Genomic DNA, 21,578 nt, shown 5'->3' with positions numbered 1-21,578 from the left:
TGCTTCAAAACAAACAAGAGGGTGTTTGGCTCATCCCTATTAGTCATACACGTGTCAACCTGATTGTTTGATGAAATAAGCATTCTGATGTTTTCATTTTTGTTTTTCACCATTTTGCCATTTCAATCTGTTTCAACTGATTTTGAACCTGGTTGGAAAATCCAGATCGTGTCCTAGCTGAATATATGCAGCAATTGATCAATTCCAAAATAATGTTTATCATTTATTATTTGCATTTTTCCAGCAAATTTACCAGTCCTGTGCATCAAATGATCACTTTAGAGAGCCGACCAATTAAAACAATTGCAGTGAAAGGTACAACACATGAGTACTCGATATGTGTAATGGGCAGTATAAAATGGATCCGGTTAATTGTTTTTATTTTTATTAACAAAGTAAATGTAATTCCATGTAGGCCTTTCTTCTTGTGTTATTGTCCAGACTTTTAATCTCAGCAACCTAGAAAGTTATAGAAGTACATACTAAAAAAAAAAAAATGTTTGGAAAATTATGTACTTGGAGATTTCTGTAAAATACAAAAAACAATTATGCATTTTTTTAATTTACTGAAGTTAGTTTACCATTTTATACATTCAATATACTTGGACAACTTTTGCAAGAAACACCAGAAAACAGAAATGGCAAACAAGCCAATACATATACAATAAACGATCGTGGGGGAGATTTACTAAAACTAGTGCACACAGAATTTGGTGCAGCTGTGCATAATAACCAATCAGCTTTCAGGTTTTATCGTCAAAGCTGAAGTTAGAAGCTGATTGGTTACTATGCAGCGCTGCACCAGATTCTGTGTGCACCAGTGTTATAAAACTAAAGCAGGCTATATAAGGGTACCTCATCCATTATTACCATAGTCAAAAAAAGAGATTTAGAACCTTACGGACTTTACTGGTACCAAAGAAGGACGGTGAGACAATATAGGTAGCAAATGTATTTATTACAATAATAGTTTAAAACATCTATAAAATCATGAAAAAAGTGCTTAATTGGATGATGCAAGCCATACAGTAAAACTGCTATAATCGTTCCTTGCTATATATTTTTTTTGTTAGAGGTCACGACTGTGACCTGCTAATTTCTGTACATGTCCAAAAAATATGAATATGAACCTGCATTTGAACAGCAGAATCTCCAGCATGCACTACAGTGATAAGCTGAGAACTTTCCCATTCCGGCTGGTATAAGGAAGCAACGGGAAACAATTTTAAATTGCACAAGACTATCTCTGGCTCAGATCAGTTGATGAAACAAACAATCCCAGACATCATCCCAGTCATCGGTATCTAGACTTGGAAAATCCAGTGACCATTTTCCTTGCATTTGTGCAATACTGGAGGTTTAACTTGTTGTAATTCCCTATATAGAGTAGAGTGAGTCTTGGGCAAAGACTCGACTCAAGAGTTTCCAGGCTTGTAGTGGAGAGACTTATTTTAGCCAGGACAAATTGAGAGATGCAGGTATGATGTAGCTGGATATACAGTAGCTCAAAAAAGTGAGTACACCCCTCACATTTTTGTTAATATTTTATTATATCTTTTCATGTGACAACACTGAAGAAATTACACTTTGTTACAATGTAAAGTAGTGAGTGTACAGCGTGTATAACAGTGTACATTTGCTGTCCCCTCAAAATAACTCAACACACAGCCATTAATGTCTAAACCGCTGGAAACAAAAGTGAGTACACCCCTAAGTACACCCCTAAGTGAAAATGTCCAATGTGAATGTGCTCAGTGAGCAGAAAGGGACCTGTCATCCGCCGGCTCAGCGGAGATCAACAGACTGATCTCCCGCTGAGCCGGCGGACCGAGGCGGGCTCCGTGGAAACGGAGTCCGCCTCGTGTGAAAGGGGCCTCAGCCCTCGGCCTCAATCAGGAGTAGGAAATCATGGGAGAGAGACTCACTACGGGGGTAGAGTCTCCAGCCAGGCGCCAGCATCTTTGGGGCTTGTGAAGATCCGCACTGTTTCCCCGTCAACGACTCGTAGCTTTGCTGGGAACAGAATGCTATAACGAATCCCCTTCACTCGAAGCTTCGCTTTCACAGCATCAAATGATCGACGCTGCCTTTGTGTCTCCAGTGTATAGTCCGAGAACATCATCAGTTTAACGTTACGGTATGGGATATCCCCCGCCTCACGGGCCGCCCGTAACAGCTCATCTCTGTCTCGAAAGTTCATTAATCTGAGAATAAACGTACGGGGGGGGGCACCCTCCGGCCCCGGCCTCGGGGGTACTCGGTGAGCCCTCTCCACCGTAAAGTAAGGGGAGAGCCGAGCCGCCGGGAGCACTGATCGCAGCAGGTCTTCCGTGAATCCGGTAGGGTTGCGTTCCTCCACTCCCTCCGGTAGACCAACTATACGGAGGTTGTTCATGCAACTGCGGTTTTCGACATCCTCCGCCCGATATTCAAGCGCCTGCACCTTCGTTTGGAGAGATCTTATAGAGGCCTTGTGGTCAGTTATGGTATCCTCCACTGCACCCACACGCTGCTCCACAACCGTTATTCGGGACTGGATCTTATCTAGGTCTTGTCGCAGTAAACCCACGTCTAGTTGAACAGCTTCTATTTTAGATGTAAGCGCCGTTTGGCAAGTAGTTATAGCCGCCATCACCTCCGGAATACCAGGCGTAGCGGCCTGTAACTGCTCCTCATGGTCTGTTTGCGACGCCATATTGCAAAGGCGCGCTGGCGTGTGCTGCCGATCAAAGGACGGGGTCACCTCTTCACAATACCGGGAGGAAATTTCAGTTTCTTGCCCCCGGAGTTCTAGAAGGCATACAGGGCCTTTTGGACCACTCAAGCGTTATATCTACGTAGATACGGATATATATACGGATGCCTTGTCAGCAGAGCTCAATCAGCACGTCTGCTCAGTCTTCCATCCCGGCCACGCCGGGGAGCAGGTGTTCAATTTGGTGTTATCGCTCTCACTCTCTCATACTGGTAACTGGAAGTTCAACATGGCACCTCATGGCAAAGAACTCCCTAAGGATCTAAAAAAAAGTATTGTTGCTCTACATAAAGATGGCCTAGGCTATAAGAAGATTGCCAAGACCCTAAAACTGCAAAGACAAGTGTGTCTTGCCTACAGTCAAGCATGGTGGTGGGAGTTTCATGGTCTGGGGCTGCATGAGTGCTGCTGGAACTGGGGAGCTACAGTTCATTGATGGAACCACAAATGCAAACATGTACAGTGACATACCAAAGCAGAGCATGATCCCCTCCCTTCGGAGACGGGCCACAGGGCAGTTTTTCAACATAAAAACCCCAAACACACCTGCAAGACCACCACTGCCGTGCTGGGCAAACATGTCTCCAGACCTAAACCCTATTGAGCATCTGTGGGGCATCCTCAAACGGAAGATGGGGGAGTGCAAGGTCTCAAAAATCCACCAGCTCCGTGATGTCTTAATGGAGGAGTGGAAGAGGACTCCAGTGGCAACCTGTGAAGCTCTGGTGAACTCAATGCCCAAGAGGGTTAAGGCAGTGCTGGAAAATAATGGTGGCCACACAAAATATTGACACTTTGGGCCCAACTTGGACATTTTCACCTAGGGGTGTGCTCCCTTTTTTTGCCAGCAGTTTAGAAATTAATGGCTGTGTGAGTTATTTTGAGGGCACAGCAAATTTACACTTACTGTATACAACTAATTGATCAACTAATTTTCAAGAGCCTATTGTTTAACAATTATCTTTTCTTTATGTTGGTTTATGTATCTTTATGTTCTTTGTTTTTTTATGTTTAAATCTTGGTTTAACTTCTTATGTTATAAATGTTTGGAAAGACCAATAGGTTTCCTGTTACATCTGATAATCAGAGTTACTGATGAAGACATGCATTCGTTTTATAATTACAGTGCTGTATACGACTCCTAGGCTAATTATTCTATAACTGCTTCCTCTTCTAATTGCTTATTTCATAATCATATCTTGTCCCTTAGGGTGGTGTCACACCAGAGCCTTGTTTCACTGAGAATCAGCCCATAGATATTCCTGAGAGTGATTGACCATGTGTCATCTCAGTGGGAAATACTTCTTCTGTCTGATGAACAGTGTTTTGAGACATAACTATATATAGTGAAGTTTTTGTAATAGCAGTATATTAAGACAGAATATGAGCATTGATTATTTGGAAGAAGGGAACAAACATTGGCCTTGCCAAATGTGTAACAACCAAAGTACCAATGAGCGTTGGAAAGCAAAACAACCTCTAGATAATGGGGGGAAATCACAAAGCTTGGCTATGGCCCAGGTGCTCCAGATGCTTCATAAAGAGGTATTCTGGTTCTTGGCGCATTCACTTTAACATTAAACTGTCTCATGTAGTAATCAAGTAATCAAATTCGGGAATTAAGAAAGCAGAAATCTGTCCAGAATCTGATTTGAGTATTTGAACTGAACACTAGGCAGTTAAAACATCACTTTAAAGTGGTTCTTCAGTCTAAAAAAGAAAGAAAGAAAAAAAATACTGTAGCTGCTGATTTTTAATAAAATATTTACCTGTCCAGGAATCCAGCACTGTCTTTACTCAATCTGGTTCTTCACTGGTCTTCAGGTCTCTAGTGCCACCATTTTAAGTGTGGGAAGCCGGCTGTGACTCCTTGCAGCTTCACAGCCGGCTTCTACTGCGCATGCCCAAGCAGCGTTGTGCATCATGAACGGTCCTGCAGCCTTCAGGGACCTGTGACACATCCAAAGAGGCTGTGGAAGGAAGGAGGCAAACTTTCTCTCATGATCTGAGGGAAAGTGGGAGTGGGTATCTGTCAAAACCAGGTACCCACTTCCCCAAATATGTGCCAAAAGTGTGAGAGGAGGCACAAAAGCGGAACTTCCCCCTTTTGGGGGGGAAGTTCCGCTTTAGCAACACCTTGACATTCATTTTCTACACCCTGAATATACAAACTCCCCATCCCTTTTTTTTCTTACTCTATTTCTTTCTCTCCATCTACTTGCTTTAAAAAAAAAGCTCAGGTTGACAACCACTGGATCCAACTATTCCTCCTTCGGTAGCAAATAAACTGTCTCCTTTATGTTGCAACAACAATCCATGGTGTTATACGGATATTCTATATTGCCATACATAGATACTTCATCTATCACCAACTGCACAAGTACTCATTTCCAACCGTATATTGACAGCAGGAATAAGCACCATATCCACTTTCATATAGTTGACCGTTACACTGACCTTTAGATTTATGTATCTGGTACACAGTTACAGGACAATGTGGTTGTAACACGGTTAACCTGTTAAATCTTTAATAATTATACACTAAATAAATACTTTTAGAAATGTGAAAATGTGCAGTATTTGAAAAAACAAAACAGTCTTCTGCATATTTTGTGGTTGGTATTCTGTTGGTCATATTGGCTTGTTGAGTGATTATCAGTCCCGTAAAGCAGAAATGACACTGACGACATGAGGGACCATCATTCTTCACAGTGTATTACAGTATAAGGGTACAGCACAGTGTATGTAAACATTCACATTCTACACAGGATGAAACTGAAAGAGTGCTATACCACAGGAGAATATACTTGTGCTGCACTTGTATTAAAAAGCATATACAAAAAGATTTATAGGACAGAGAAAAAAATGCTAAGATCCAAGTATAATGTACAAACTGTATTCATGATAATGTAAACCTTACAAACTAATAAATGATATGCTTACTTGCATTATTATAATTTGAACCTAATTTGTCATTATATTATAAATGTCTTGTCTCTGGGGAAAGTAAGAGGGGACTAGTAAATTATTAGATTTTGTTTCTATAGATTCTTCTATATGGCAGCACAGGTTGTTGGCAGGGAAGCAATGAATATGGGTTCTCTTATGATTTAGGGCTACTAACAATAACTTGCAGAGAAGTAGTCACACATAATCAATGGCTTTTTGGATTATGCCATATAACAGTGACTGTAATGCCGTGTACACACAGTCGGACTTTTCGGCTACAAAAGTCCGACGGACGCCGACGGACTAGGTTCGGCGGACAATCCGATCATGTGTGGGCTTCCCCGGACTTTCAGCTGACTTTTCCAGCTGCAAATCTGACGGACTTTAGATTTGGAACATGCTTCAAATCTTTACGTCGTAACTCCGCCGGACCCAGAAATCCGCTCGTCTGTATGCTAGTCTGACGGACAAAAACCCAAGCTAGGACAGTTATTGGCTACTGGCTATCAACTTCCTTATTTTAGCCCGGTGTACGTCATCACGTACGAATCCGTCGGACTTTGGTGTGATCGCGTGTAGACAAGTCCGGTCGTTAGAAAGTCTGTTGAAAGTCCGCCAAAAGTCAGTTGAAAGTCTGTTGGACGGGCTGTCGGACTTTTGTAGCTGAAAAGTCTGACCGTTTGTACGCGGCATTAGAGCCATTTGGATCCCAGAGACAGCAAGGGGTTGGTAAATAGATCTATAAATAAGTGATCTAAATATGCACTCTGTATGAAAAACATAGTGAATAGCATTTATACTGTGTGCCAGGGGTCTCCAAACTTTCTAAACAAAGGGCCAGTTTATTGTCCTTCAGACTTTAGAGGGCTGGATTGTGTCCAGTGTGAGAAGGAAATCCACTGGTGTCAATGGGAGTTAACAGTGCCTCATCATTGGTATTGGCGAAGGGAGAAGAGAATAGTGCCCATCATTGGTGTTGGTGAAGGGAGGGGAGAATAGTGCCCATCATTGGTATTAGAGGAGGGATATTGCCCCATCATTGGTATCAGTAGGGGGAACAGTGCCCATCATTGGTATTAGGGGATATTGCCCCATCATTGGTGTCAGTTTGAGGAATAGTGCCCATCATTGGTATTAGAGGGGGGGATATTGCCCCATCATTGGTGTCAGGGGGAGGAATAGTACCCAATTGTTGGTATCAGTGGGAGAAATAGTGCCCCAAGGGCACGATAAAGGTGAGCAAAGGGCCACATCCGGCCCCTGGGCTGCAGTTTGGAGAACTCTGCTGTATGCTAATAGGAACATGTCTTGTTGTGGTTTAAAAATAAAACAAAATGGCAGCAGTGGGATTTGTTAAGGGGTCAGCTAAGTATAAATATTGTTTTCTGAGTTCCTCTATAAGAACTGTTGTCCAATAGTCCCAGTTTCACTCAACAATCGAAAACGTCAGTCACGTCTGACTCTGATGAAGGGGCAACTGAGAAATCACATTTTATTAGACTTCATGACAGCCTGCCAACATTCCACTGTGGAAATTGCCTTAAAGCGAAACTAAACTTAACTGTTTCCCAAGCCAGCTACATTTAAGGCATGATGTGATTGAGAATTGTCACAGTTGCTTGTGTTCTCAATTGAATCATTGAATCCTCAAACATCTGGTTTTATAAATGATCACATGTGCAGCACCATGGCAACTGAAGATCAATCAGAGGCTAAGATGGCAGCTTCCTTGGCTGTAAAGGATAGGAGGGTTTAGTTGCACTTTAAGGCAATAATAAAAACTTAGCACTTGACTGGGATGTTCCACATACCAACCAGTACAAAAACAAAATTAAACAAAAAACAAATTGACAACTAGAGCTTGTAGTGATCCTCTCTTTATAATATTTGTGGATCATGTAGAACATACATCCATTTTCTACCTCTCAACAGATCAACCAAAGATCAATGTGACAATCTTCAACTATAAATGTATTTCAACAGTGAACTTGTAAAATATAATGGCGTCAGATGGCAGACGTCTTCCTAAAGTGCTGAAATAGTTGACATTGTAGTCTTAGAGAAGCGTGTCTGAGCAGGATGTGTCACGCTCTCCGTGAGGCTGGTGTTACCAGTTTGGATAAGACTACTGACTGACTAATGAGTGTTTTGGAATGCTGGGAGTATTCCAATTCTTGGCTGCTGCTTGAGAAACCGCGCTACATTGAAGATGGCTCGTGCTTAAAACACTAAAATGAAATGTCACTTGAGTTGTATGTCGTGTTAATAGGGAGATTAAAGGAGGATTATTTTCTAAACACTAAAATTATACAAAAAGATCTAAAAAAAAGGCAGTTAACATAAAAGTAAATGGTGACTGCTTTTCTGTAGCGGTTCTATGCAAGATTTGACAGTTCTTTTTGCTGTAGGCATTCTGTGGTGTTGTTTAACCCACAGGGTGGATTTGATTTAAATCAAGTCGATTTTAAATCACAATTTAAATCACTAGTAAAAAAAGGCTTGATTTAAATCATAATTCGCTTTAATGGGACGGCTGGTGATGCGGCAGTGACACAACAAGGGGAGGGACGTGGCGGCAGCAGGTGAGTGGATGCCCGCTAACAAGCGCTGCCATGATGGATCTGAAATGACAGGTGCTCTTTAAATGTAAGCACTTATTCTTTCTGGTAGTTAGAATCTTTAATACTTGCAAACAAAATGAAGGTTTCCTATTTAGAGTAATAAGCTGTCAGGTTAGTAAAACAGTGATATCAGAACCGATTCAATCAAAATAATGGGATAAAGGAATATTGCTGAACTTTGTTTTATCTCATGGTTCCTGTGCCATTGTGTGAATGCATCAATGCAGTGCATGTTATGTCACCTTGCAGAGCTTGGATTCGTTGAATGAGTTTACCAAAAATGTAAATATTGCAGAATATACAGCCTCATGCTACATAACTAAGATCTATTTCATGCTAAATAAACTAGGTTATTAATGTATCTTAAATAGAAAACGATCTTTAGATAGATTTTTACTCCAAAAGCATTTTATTAAAATAATTTGATAAAAATCAAAAAAATAGATTTAAATTAAAAAAAAATCTATATTTTTTTTTTTTTCATTGATTTATATCCACCCTATTGGTAGAAAAAAATAAAGACAATATACAATGTCCAGCTTGGAGTATGTATGTTCCATACCTAAGGGATTGCTTGGCACAGGTGCCATTCAGAAAACAGTTTTTACTTTCTCAAGGAATACAAAATGTTCACTGACTGGACAATGTGGAAATCGTGCCATCACCATTCCACCTCTCCACGTGACCTCGTCCAATCAGAGAACCTTTTGAATTAATTGAGAAAATGTAAACTGCTCTCTAAATGGAGCCTGTGTCAAGCAAGTGACGTCTTGTGTTCAGTACGCAGCAGGGCAGCTGCTTAGCATGCGACCTGGAATCTAGCAGGATTTACTGTAGTAGCAGTGTCTACTAGAGGGACTTTCAGCTTCCATAGGGATTGGCCAGGTATGGAACTTGCATTGATTCAAGGTAGATCAAAAAACGGATTCCAGATTCCGATAAGCCCCCTGCCTGCAGATCCTCACAACCACCAGCCAGGGTGGTGGGGAAGAGACCCTTGTCCCCATCAGCTTTGGTTTGGATATTGAGGGTGATCCTACGCTATTTTATTTTTCAGAATTTTTTTTATTGCCCCCGCTCTTTTGTTTGCATTTCAGTGGGGAAGCCCACCGTCAGATCATAAGTCATCGGTTGTTAAGGAAGCGGCGGGCCGGCTTCCTGACCCTTTCCTTAACAACTACCTATTCTTCACATAGAATTCTAATTGGTCGATCATTTTTTGGCCAATCTAGATTCTAATTGTTCCAAAAATTTGGAATTCATTAGAAAATTAATAAACAAAACAAATTTAAACAAAACTAAATGAAACAAATCAACTAAACAAAATTAGTAGCATAACAAATCCATCCGAAATGAATTTTTTCATTCTGCACATGTCTAAAATAAGCTCCTTTCTTTAGAATGGTCTGCAATTCTGCGCCAATATAAGAACCCCTGGAACTTTGGCTGGAATAATGTCAGCAGGTTACCGCTGTTGAAGGGTGTGTGCTATGTGTACAAGATAAGAAAACTCCACAATTAAACTTACAAGTCCAGTACACTGTTTGCCACAATAGGAGGACAGTATAAGTGAAATTTTAGAGTGAATAAGAAATTAGGATTAAAATATGAAGGCTGAAATGTACTAATGACAGAAATATGAGGAAATGTCTTCAGCTAGCATTTCTTTGTATAGTATTTGGAATCAATTTTACTAAAAACAAATAAATTGTTGGCTTTGCAAGGGAATTTTCCCTTAACTTAGTGAATGTGGCCTAATTCTCTTTGCAAGAATACCCAATCACATGCAAGAAAAATAATTTAAAAAGGTGGAAGTCAGCAGAGCTACTAAGCCAAAGCTGTGCATGGATGGATCCCCTCACCGCACTATTGTATTCTGACTCCTCTGCTGCCAGAACACACTGATCAGCACTGCAGCAGATTGGCTGCAAGTTCTGATCGACTGGAAATATACACTAGATCCACTCGTCTGGAATGGGAACAGTCATACATGGAGCAAAATTTGTCTGGTTTCTGCTGAACCAGCTGTATTTCGATATTTGTATGGCCAAAAATCGAAAAGTGACTAGCCTATTTGCCTTTCAATCAACCTCAGAGTGTATACGACATTGTAAACCAAAGTCACTGCCTTTGTGGTAAAGTGAACAGCCATCATTTGGGATAAAAGCGACACAAAACAAGTGAATAATATATGCCTTAAAAAAAGTCTCACTCTCTATCCTAAAGTGCTCCCACTATTTTTAAGCACAAGAATGGTAAAGCTTTGCTACAGTTCTAGTTATTTTAATCATCAGATAATGGAAAAATGAATATAACTATCTATAGCTTGGAATGAGTTTTTTTGTTTTATGTCTTTGTATTTACCTAAAACAATCACAGAGAAGTGAAATATTGGAGTGTGCAAGCATTGAATAAATCTAAAAGTTGTGCCATAATTATAATGCTAAAATATGAAGAAAACAGGAAGGATAATTCAGAACTCTAGACAAAAATCATAGCCTATAATGTCCCACATATATTTACCTTAAAGTAGAACTATAGGCAAAACTTTTCGATAGAGTAAGGTAGGGTTATAACTCTTGTGGGTTCATTTTTTTGACACACCATCAATTGGTCTACAAAGTATTACTGCCCACCTATACCTTGTTACCCACCACTGCGCCTCGGAGTATACACAAAATTATTTTGTGGAGAGTGTTGATGCAGATACCTAACTATAGCTGCCACTTTATATGAAAAATTAAGCAAAGTGTTTTCTTCTGTAACGTGTAAAATAAAGTGTGAACAACACATGGAATAAAACAGCGGCGCTTACTTCAAACAAAAAACTTACACTCTTACAGTGACTCCTTAACTCAACTAATTATACACCTGATAAAGTGTAAATAAAATGTAAATATATATATATATATAGTGAACACCAGGTGATAAGTGAAAATCACATAACGAGTTATACAAAAAAAATTATTTAAAAAAATTCCACACAAAAAAAAATTCCACTGCAACTCATTAATTTGCAAGGATCTAATCCAAGACAAAAAAAACATTTAACAGCAAAAAATGTTCATGAGGTTGTTGTGATAAAGTCTTTCAAAAACTGATGTCTTCTTTCCAACTTCCACCACACCCAAGTGTTGAGTGGACCCACTCCCAATGAAAAACTCACTCACCAGCTCCAATTGCCCCCACTTCCGTGTAAGGCCGCAATGCTTATTGTTTCCAAACAGGAAGGATTATAGCGACAAGCCAGCCATCCAAATATAAGTGCACAACCCGTTCCACATGTGAATGAAAGAAATGCTCCAATAGTGTAATTCGTACAACCAGTTTAATGAAAAACACACATGCCAAATCTTTAATGGTTAAACTCACACTTTTAAAATTCAAAAATTGCACAGTAAAACTTCCACAGCACACTGCACTCCAATGCACAGCACAGCAAAACAACTTGGATAATACTCATTAGGGGTTGCGGTCACGGCGGACCCGAGGTATGCAGGCGTCTGCTCGCTTATATCACCCACTCCTCGCTCGCCCAACCACTCTGACAGGTCCCCTTTCCTGGTAGGCTGGACCGCGACGCCCGTCTCTCTTTGCGTCACTCATTCCTGGTGTCCACCATCACTCGACCACGCCCCGACATGTTTCGTCACACCTGTGACTTACTCATGGGATATGCCGTCCGGGATGTCCGTCATCCCTTATGTACCCTCTTATCAACGACTGATAGGAGATCGCTCAGCGCACATGCGCAATGTTCGTACGTCGAGCCTGCGCACTACTCGTGTCCCCGTGAGCGCAAACCCCCCATTACTAGGAGACGCTGCTCAATAGACCCGTGAAGTACATTATATGTGACTCTTGGTTATCAGACTACACATAATACTATACAGTTCCTATAGATCGGCTTTCTTACAGCTAGTGACAGCGTCCTCTATCACTCATCCTTCATCTATTCACTGGACCCTAAATACTGAAGCCTATGTATTTATTGCTTTGGGAGTATCTCTTAAATGTGGTTAATTATCACACACAGTATGCACACTAAAAACTGATAATAAAAATAATCTAAAATCTCAGTATTTTACATATTTATATATATATTAAAATCCGTTTTAAAATTTTCTCCAAAGAAACTTATATGGGTGGCTGGAATATGTTTATCCTGGCAACTATGGGTGATTAGTTCCATAGAGAGGTGGTCACTGATCTATGCATTCTAAACAGTCCAATCCTGTCTAGACACATACACAGAGTCCACCCTGCCCCACGGTTGATGTGTGGCAATATATATAACCTGGGGTGCATAATCCGCTATAGCTTAACTAAAACAACCACTGGTAGGTGCCGGCCATAGCTTTATCATTATCTCCCCCTCTATTTAGAACTACATCTAGCATACCTATCGTCTCTATATTTGCATGCTCTGCTCACCGATTTGCAACAATGCATACTTTCCTCAGACGATGCAGTCTCACTAAATAGTGTACATCATTAACTGGGCAAGTATCCACTGTTAAATCACTGCATGCATACCTTATAGTCAGACATAATAAATTACATAAAGGTACAAGCACACAAATGCATTTCATAGGGGCTCAAGCTCCACATAAATGCATTAGCTAGACCCTCTCCAGTGGAGTGTATGGTACCCCCTAATGAAGTGACAGTGCTATGCTAATATCCTCTAAATTCTCTCATATGGAAAGGATATTAGCATAGCTGGAGCTGGTGAGTGAGTTTTTCATTGGGAGTGGGTCCACTCAACACTTGGGTGTGGTGGAAGTTGGAAAGAAGACATCACTTTTTGAAAGACTTTATCACAACAACCTAATGAACATTTTTTGCTGTTAAATGTTTTTTTTGTCTTGGATTAGATCCTTGCAAATTAATGAGTTGCAGTGGAATTTTGTGTGGAATTTTTTTAAATAATTTTTTTTGTATAACTCGTTATGTGATTTTCACTTATCACCTGGTGTTCACTATATATATATATATATATATATATATATATATATATATATATATATATATATATATATATATATGTGTATTTACATTTTATTTACACTTTATCAGGTGTATAATTAGTTGAGTTAAGGCATCACTGTAATGCCCCGTACACACGGTCGGATTTTCCGACGGAAAATGTGTGATAGGACCTTGTTGTCGGAAATTCCGACCGTGTGTAGGCTCCATCACACATTTTCCATCGGATTTTCCGACACACAAAGTTTGAGAGCAGGATATAAAATATTCCGACAACAAAATCCGTTGTCGGAAATTCCGATCGTGTGTACACAAATCCGACGGACAAAGTGCCACGCATGCTCAGAATAAATAAAGAGATGAAAGCTATTGGCCACTGCCCCGTTTATAGTCCCAACGTACGTGTTTTACGTCACCGCGTTTAGAACGATCGGATTTTCCGACAACTTTGTGTGACCGTGTGTATGCAAGACAAGTTTGAGCCAACATCCGTTGGAAAAAATCCTAGGATTTTGTTGTCGGAATGTCCGAACAAAGTCCGATCGTGTGTTTACGGGGCATAAGGGTTCATTTTTTTGCCATCTGTTTCCCATTGGGGAGATTTCCCTTCACTGGGGGGAGCACTTTAAATTGGGACTTTAGTCAGAAAATTAAGTCCTGCCAGATCACTTCAGGCTGGCCCCTGCAGGTATAGCTATGTAAAACATAAAAAATAGGTGCCTATAATGTTTAACCGCTTCAATACTGGGCACTTTTATCCCCTTCCTGCCCTGGCCAATTTTCAGCTTTCGTCGTCGCACTTTCAATGACAACGCTGTACTGAAACAAAATTTTTATTTTTTTATTTATTTTTTTTATTTTTTTGATGCTTTGACAGTTTGATTCACAACACAAGCAAATATGACAGTTGGCAATCTCGGCATTCCATGAATGTAACTGTTTTTTTAAAACTGTTAATCGATGGGTTTAGTTCCGCTTTATAATTTTACTTCAGGGGCTCTGGGCTTCAGCAACATGGCAGCCTCCGGCAAGAAGAAACAGGAGCAATGCTGGAGGCAATTTATAGCACACACTAATTTTTTGTAGCATAATTATTAATGTGGAATGTAGGTTCCTTTCTAAAGAACATTATTTTTTATCAAGTTGTTATGAGTAAAGTTCCATTTTAACCGCTTGCCGACTGCCTCACGCACATTTACGTCGGCAGAATGGCACGAGCAGGCAAAGCAATGTATATATAAGTTGCTTTGAACCTGCCCCCTAGCACGCACGCGCACCCGCCGCGGTTTCCGTGACCCTGCCCGCGGGACCCGCGGATGTCCACCGGTGTCCCGCGATCGGGTCTCAGAATGGAAGAACGGGGTGATGCCTTTGTAATCAAGGCATCTCCCTGTTCTGCCTAGTGACACAACACTGATCGTCTGCTCCCTCTCACTGGGAGCAGCTATCAGTGACGTGTCACAGTAAGCCACGCCCCCTAACAGTTAGAATCACTCCCTAGGATACACTTAACCCCTTCCCCGCCCCCTAGTGGTTAACCCCTTCACTGCCAGTGTCATTTACACAGTAATCAATGCATTTTTATAGCATCGATCGCTGTTTAAATGACAGTGGTCCCAAAATAGTGTCAAAAATGTCCGATGTGTCCGCCATAATGTCGTAGTCACGATATAAATTGCAGATCGCCGCCATAACTAGTAAAAAAAAATAAAAAATCATAATGCCATAAAACTACCCCCTATTTTGTAGACGCTATAACTTTTGCGCAAACCAATCAATAAACGCTTATTGCGATTTTTTTTTTTTTTTTACCAAAAATATGTAGAAGAATATGTATCGGCCTAAACTGAGGGAAAAAAATGTTTTGTTTATATATTTTATGGGGATATTTATAATAGCAAAAAGTAAAAAATAATGTGTTTTCTTTTTTTCAAAATTCGCAATTTTTTTGTTTATAGCACAAAAAATAAAAAACGCAGAGGTGATCAAATACCACCAAAAGAAAGCTCTATTTGTGGGAAAAAAAAGGACGCCAATTTTGTTTGGGAGTCATGTTGCATGACCGCGCAATTGTCAGTTAAAGCGACGCAGTGCCGAATCGCAAAAAGTGCTCTGGTCTTTTGCCAGCCAAATGGTCCGGGGCTGAAGTGGTTAAGAAAGGAAATGCAGGAAAACCATTAATTATTATTATTATACAGGATTTATATAGCGCCAACAGTTTACGCAGCGCTTTACAATATAAAAGGGAGAAAATATAGTTATAATACAATAAGATACAAAAGGATTAAGAGGGCCCTGCTCAGAAGAGCTTACAATCTAATAGAGGATAGCGGAAGTATATATAGGAAATGGTGAATAAGAAAGATCGGAAAAGAAAGGGAAAAAATAAAAGGTGATTAAGGTAATGAAGCCTAAGCTTATCTACATGTAATGTACAAGTGTCCTCAAATGACCAGAGTATCTATTACTTAATGAGACAAGTCTACAAGAGTTGTCTAGATGAAGACACCAGGGAAAATATACAGAAGAATCACTCTGTCCAGAATAATCTGAAAGATTCCTATCTGTTGTGAGTTCCTTGATAATTTTTATGTTTAGCATCTAGATCTAATTAAATGTCATAGATATTTGCTTTTCGTTTATCATTATGGTTGTTATTGTTTATGCAGGGGCTCCTCGTTTGCTGTTTTTGGTACTGTTTTTTTTTTTTTTTTAAAGTATGTCTGTTCTTGTTGCAGTTTTGATGTGGACAATGGCACCTCATCGGGACGGAGTCCCCTGGATCCCATGACGAGCCCAGGATCAGGGCTGATTCTACAGGCAAATTTTGTCCACAGTCAACGAAGGGAATCGTTCCTGTACAGGTCAGACAGCGACTATGACCTCTCGCCAAAGTCCATGTCTAGGAACTCCTCCATCGCTAGTGATATGTGAGTACTTACTATTACAGATATTTTCCTTTGCGTTTGTCTTCATGCACAGACATTCAGCATTTTTTTAAAGTAGAAATATGGAATATGGATCATTTCTGACTTATTTTGAAGGTATAGGTTCCAGTGCTGTCATCTTTATCTTTGTATCTCTACATAGGGGATCGCTGAACCAGAAAAACATGTGCATATAAGGTGCCCCAGAACAAGCATGCAGCTTGACAGCCCTGGAGTTTGCATTTGTAAAAACAATTTTTAGCATTGGCAGCTCCCATAATTCCATCCTTGCACTTTTTCTTAAATTCCACAATACAGCAGAACAAGTACACATTATAATGTCTAATGCCCAGTATACTATTACTGTGTTTGCAAAATGAATTTAGCTTTAGTAAGCATTATACTGTGCTGTCGTAGCTCTGACGACTTTCTGTTAAATTCTAAACCTAGTAATGTCTGTAACCGACATTAAAAGAAAACCACTCTCCCTCTTAGTACTTAACTTAGTAACACATTAATAAAATTCTTTAGATTGCGACAGTCCCAAACAAGGATGAAAATGTAATTTTACTTTTTAAAGCGAATTTCCAAGCAGGCATAAAAGATGTATAAAATAATGTAGCTCTACGGTATATTCATTAACCTGTTGGTGCCGACGGCATGCAAATAGGCGGCCTCTTGGCGGGTGGGCCTTGGCGCTGAGCGGCTGCATATATGTGTACCACATTGCACACACAGCTGTCCTGAGAGCGCGCATCCTGTGCGCTCCCAGCACATTTACCCACGGCTAATAGAAAGCTTCTGATCATGCGACCGCCAATCACGGTGGGCACATGATCATAGACCCCGCCCCACCTCACTGCATCTGAAAACCCTTAAAGGGCCAGGAGGCGCTGGCGCCAAGAGGTTAAAGTGGAATTCCTACTTCAGGTGTAAGTTGGGGCAGCTTCAGAATATTTAGGGTTGAGCTATGCTGTACACTGACAAATGGGTTGGAGTTGCTGAATAGTATAAGCACAGATGGGTAGTTATAGGTATGGTTACCTAGTAGTTGAATAATGTAATCATACTTGGCTGAACTGTTTATTCTACAAGCCATGGCCCCATTCATTTCTATGGGAAAGCCGAACTTATGGCAGCCTCAAGCAATCACTCGGATAGGGGCTTTCCCGAAGAAATGAGTGAGGCTGCATGTGCAGTACCTGTGAGGGATTTCCCTTACATCAATGAGATGTCCTCTCGCTTCCTTGTGAGAGTTTTATCTCTCCTCTACTCAATCTAAAAAAAAAAAGGCTTTAGATATACAGTACTTTACAAATAGTGATAGGGATGCCTGACTCTTTACCTCAAGCTCTGTGCAGATTTTCGAGCAGTGAGCCAATTACGAGAGCAGGGAATTTGCTTAATGGGGTGCTTTATACACAGAGATTACTTTTGCTGTGATTCCAAGCAACAGAAATGTACATTTATTCTGATTTATACAATCATAGCTAGATTCAGCTTGAAAATAAAAGCTAATTTTTATTAATATTCAATTAAAAAATATATATGCCATTACAATATTTATAGTTCTTCCATCGCCATTACTTTTGGTTTATTTAATTCATTACATTCATTTACTTAAGTATTGAAATACTGTAACATAATTACAAAGGACGAAAACCTCTCCAGACCATTGAAGCTTGGATCCGAGAGGACACCCTATGTCATTTATTTCGGATATAGGGTGCCCCATAGGATTATGCTAGCTCTACATCCCAGGTGATATTGACTGTGTTATCAGGAGTGACAAAGCTGCATTGATTTTACTGCAGGGAAAGCATAATACCCTTTCATTAACAGCAACTGTCCACATCTACCTGTACATCCAGCTACTTGAATCCCTGGAATGAGACCTAAAGGAAGGAATAAAAGAAGAAAGGTAACAGCGCTCTCTGCAGGGACAGCTCAATCCATACACCAGGTCCACTTACAGGTGCCGAGGCTCAATGTGTCCCAACACACTCCAATTCAACAGTAATAAGAAGAGCCGGCAAACTGTAATCCTTGAAGTGTCATTTATTGGTACATCAGAGTGACAATAAAACAATAAAGCTTTATTGTCACTCTGATGTTCCAATAAACGACACTTCAAGGATTACAGTTTGCCGGCTCTTCTTATTACTGTTCCAAGGGAATGAAAGAGTTAAGAAAAATAATAAGGGTTAACTAAAATTTTAATTGCAAATTTTAGGGTTAAAAAACGAATTAGGGTTAACAAATTTTTTTTGCAATATTGTTCCTTTTTTTATAAAGGCACTAGAATAATTTCTTTCTGGTACAAATCATATTTTAATTTGGTTCTACAAACACAAATTTTTAAATAAATTTGAATTAAAATGATTTTAAAATAAAAGTGATACTTGAACAAAATGACAGAGCCGAGAACTCCAAAGTCCATGCAAGTTACTTGTACATGATAGTCAGTATAAAACTTGGCTTGCGCGTTTCGGCATGTGCTGTGATCAAGGTTCCTGCCGAAACAAGTAAGCCCCTGTTTTATACTCACTATCATGTACAAAGTATGGACTTTGGAGCTCCCGGCTTTATCATTTCGTTCAAGTATCACTTGTAATTGATGGTTGGAGGACATCTGAGCCAGAGCACCCTTTTGTGGATCCCATTACAAGCTTGCACACTGGTTCCACTGTTCTGAGCGCTGCACCTGTTTCACATTTCCTTATTCTAAAATAAAAAAAGAGAAAATGCTAAGTGAATAATGAGTTCATAAAACTGATAAGGCTTTAGGAAGGGTTAATAAGAGGCAAAAATGTTATTTAAAAAAATTAAACAATTTTTACAATTTACATATAGTAGTAATTCATGAATGCAAACTACAATAGTAGCTTTCATTCATACACTATATTACCAAAGTATTGGGACGCCTGCTTTTACGCGCACATGAACTTTAATGGCTTACCAGTCTTAGTCCGTAGGGTTAAATATTGAGTTGGCCCACCCTTTGCAGCTATAACAGCTTCAGCTCTTCTGGGAAGGCTGTCCACAAGGTTTAGGTGTGTCTATGGGAATGTTTGACCATTCTTCTAGAAGCACATTTGTGAGGTCAGACACTGATGTTGGACGAGAAGGCCTGGCTCGCCGTCTTTCTCTAATTCATCCCAAAGGTGTTCTATCGGTGTTGAGGTCAGGACTCTGTGCAGGGCAGTCAAGTTCCTCCACCCCAAACTCGCACATCCATGTCTTTATGGACCTTGCTTTGTGCACTGGTCCAAATCATTTGGTGAAGGGGGATTATGGTGTGGGGTTGTTTTTCAGGGGATTGGCTTGGCCCCTTGGTTCCAGTGAAGGGAACTCTTGAGGCATCAGCATACTAAGACATTTTGGATAATTGCATGCTCCCAACTTTGTGGGAACAGTTTGGGGATGTCCCCTTCCTGTTACAACATGACTGCGCACCAGTGCACAAAGTGAAGTCCGTAAAGACATGGATGAGCAAGTTTGGGGTGTAGGAACTCTAGTCCTGAACTCAACCCGATAGAACACCTTTGGGATAAATTAGACTGGAGACTGCGAGCCAGGCCTTCTTGTCCAACATCCATGTCTGACCTCACAAATGCGCTTCTGAAAGATTGGTCAAACATTCCCATAGACACACTCCTAAGCCTTGTGGACAGCCTTCCCTGAAGAGTTGAAGCTGTTATAGCTGCAAAGGGTGGGCCAACTCAATATTGAACCCTACGGACTAAGACTGGGATGCCATTAAAGTTCACGTGCATGTAAAGGCAGGTGTCCCAATACTTTTGGTAATATAGTGTATATGAATGCAGATCATTGCTTGAGCTTGTCTAATTGCCCAGGCCTGCAGATTACACAGGGAGAACATAGCTCTGCCTATGTAATCATCAGAAGTATGTGACAGCCGTTCTCTGCATTCTCTTTATCAGGAGCACATAGAGCTCCCGATACAGAATGGACAGCTGTCATGCGGAGTGCTGCTGGTTACACAGGGAGAGCCATGGTCATTTTGAGAGCTCAGTCTTGCACAGTGCAAGTAATGTGACTGGGCAATTCAGAGAAAGAAAAGTCTCCCACTTCAGCTGTGCTTGTAGCAGTACTGTGCCCAAGTGCCTCTTCTGCTTCTGCCTCGGCTTGGTCCTGCAGCTATATAGATCACCACTGGTGGTAGAGTAGAATTCAGCTTGTTAGGAACCACAATACCCTATTCCAGAAGAAATCAAAATACCTTCTTACACCTTTCACAAAGCACTGGATATTTTATCTCATCTTATGTTACCAGCACATTAGATTTCCAGGCACACTTTGCTACAAAACAAGTATATGGGGATTATAATAAGAATACAGGGGACTGTAGTGTACAGATCACTTTGTTGCCATGTATCATTTTCTATTTGTCCTATGCCAGGAACATGACATAATTCCTGTGAATCTAAATTCCAGTGACGCCATGGAAGGCTTATCCTAATGAAATCTGTCCACTGGTCCCGCAACAACATTTCTTCTGCATATCAGTAACACTGATGGGTTTAATTGTTCAGGGGTCATTGTAATACTTCATAAGCTTCAATATTATAAATGTCTTTATTTATATACAGTATCTCACAAAACTGAGTACATCCCTCACATTTTTGTAAATATTTTATTATATCTTTTCATGTGACAACACCGAAGAAATGACACTTTGCTACAATGTAAAGTAGTGAGTGCACAGCTTGTATAACAGTGTAAATTTGCTGTCCCCTCAAAATAACTCAACACACAGCCATTAATGTCTAAATCGGTTGCAACAAAAATGAGTACACCCCTAAGTAAAAATTTCCAAATTGGGCCCAAAGTGTTAATATTTTGTGCGGCCTCCATTATTTTCCAGCACTGCCTTAACCCTCTTGGGCAGGGGAGTTCACCAGAGCTTCACAGGTTGCCACTGGAGTCCTCTTCCACTCCTCCATGACGACATCACACAGCTGGTGGATGTTAGAGACCTTGTGTTCCTCCACCTTCTGTTTGAGGATGCCCCACAGATGCTCAATAGGGTTTAGGTTGAAGACATACTTGGCCAGTCCATCACCTTTACCCTCAGATTGTTTAGCATGGCAGTGGTTGTCTTGGAGGTGTGTTAGGAGTCGTTATCATGTTGGAATACTGCCCTGCGTCTCAGTCTCCAAAGGGAGGGGATCACACTCTGCTCCAGTATGCCATAGTACATGTTAGCATTCATGGTTCCCTCAATGAACTGTAGCTCCCCAGTGCTGGCAACACTCATGCAGCTCCAGACCATGACAGTCCCACCACCATGCTTGACTGTAGGCAAGACACACT

At 40.5% G+C, this 21,578-nt stretch overlaps 1 protein-coding gene across 4 annotated transcripts in view; it reads left to right on the top strand.

The window, feature by feature from the left end:
- PDE4D (phosphodiesterase 4D) overlaps positions 1-21,578 on the top strand; it is a 1,265,930-nt gene that overhangs the window by 911,852 nt on the left and 332,500 nt on the right. For all 4 annotated transcript variants that reach the window (XM_073623087.1, XM_073623095.1, XM_073623111.1 and 1 more), the window contains exon 2: positions 16,053-16,244. In XM_073623087.1, coding sequence (XP_073479188.1) covers positions 16,053-16,244 — 192 coding nt within the window. The remainder of the gene's footprint in view (positions 1-16,052; positions 16,245-21,578) is intronic.

Source organism: Aquarana catesbeiana, linkage group LG01, assembly GCF_042186555.1.
Source record: "Aquarana catesbeiana isolate 2022-GZ linkage group LG01, ASM4218655v1, whole genome shotgun sequence".
In the NCBI taxonomy this organism is placed as follows: Eukaryota; Metazoa; Chordata; class Amphibia; order Anura; family Ranidae; genus Aquarana; species Aquarana catesbeiana.
The sequence above is the reverse complement of the archived record's forward strand: the minus strand, read 5'-3'. Positions and strand labels throughout refer to the sequence as shown.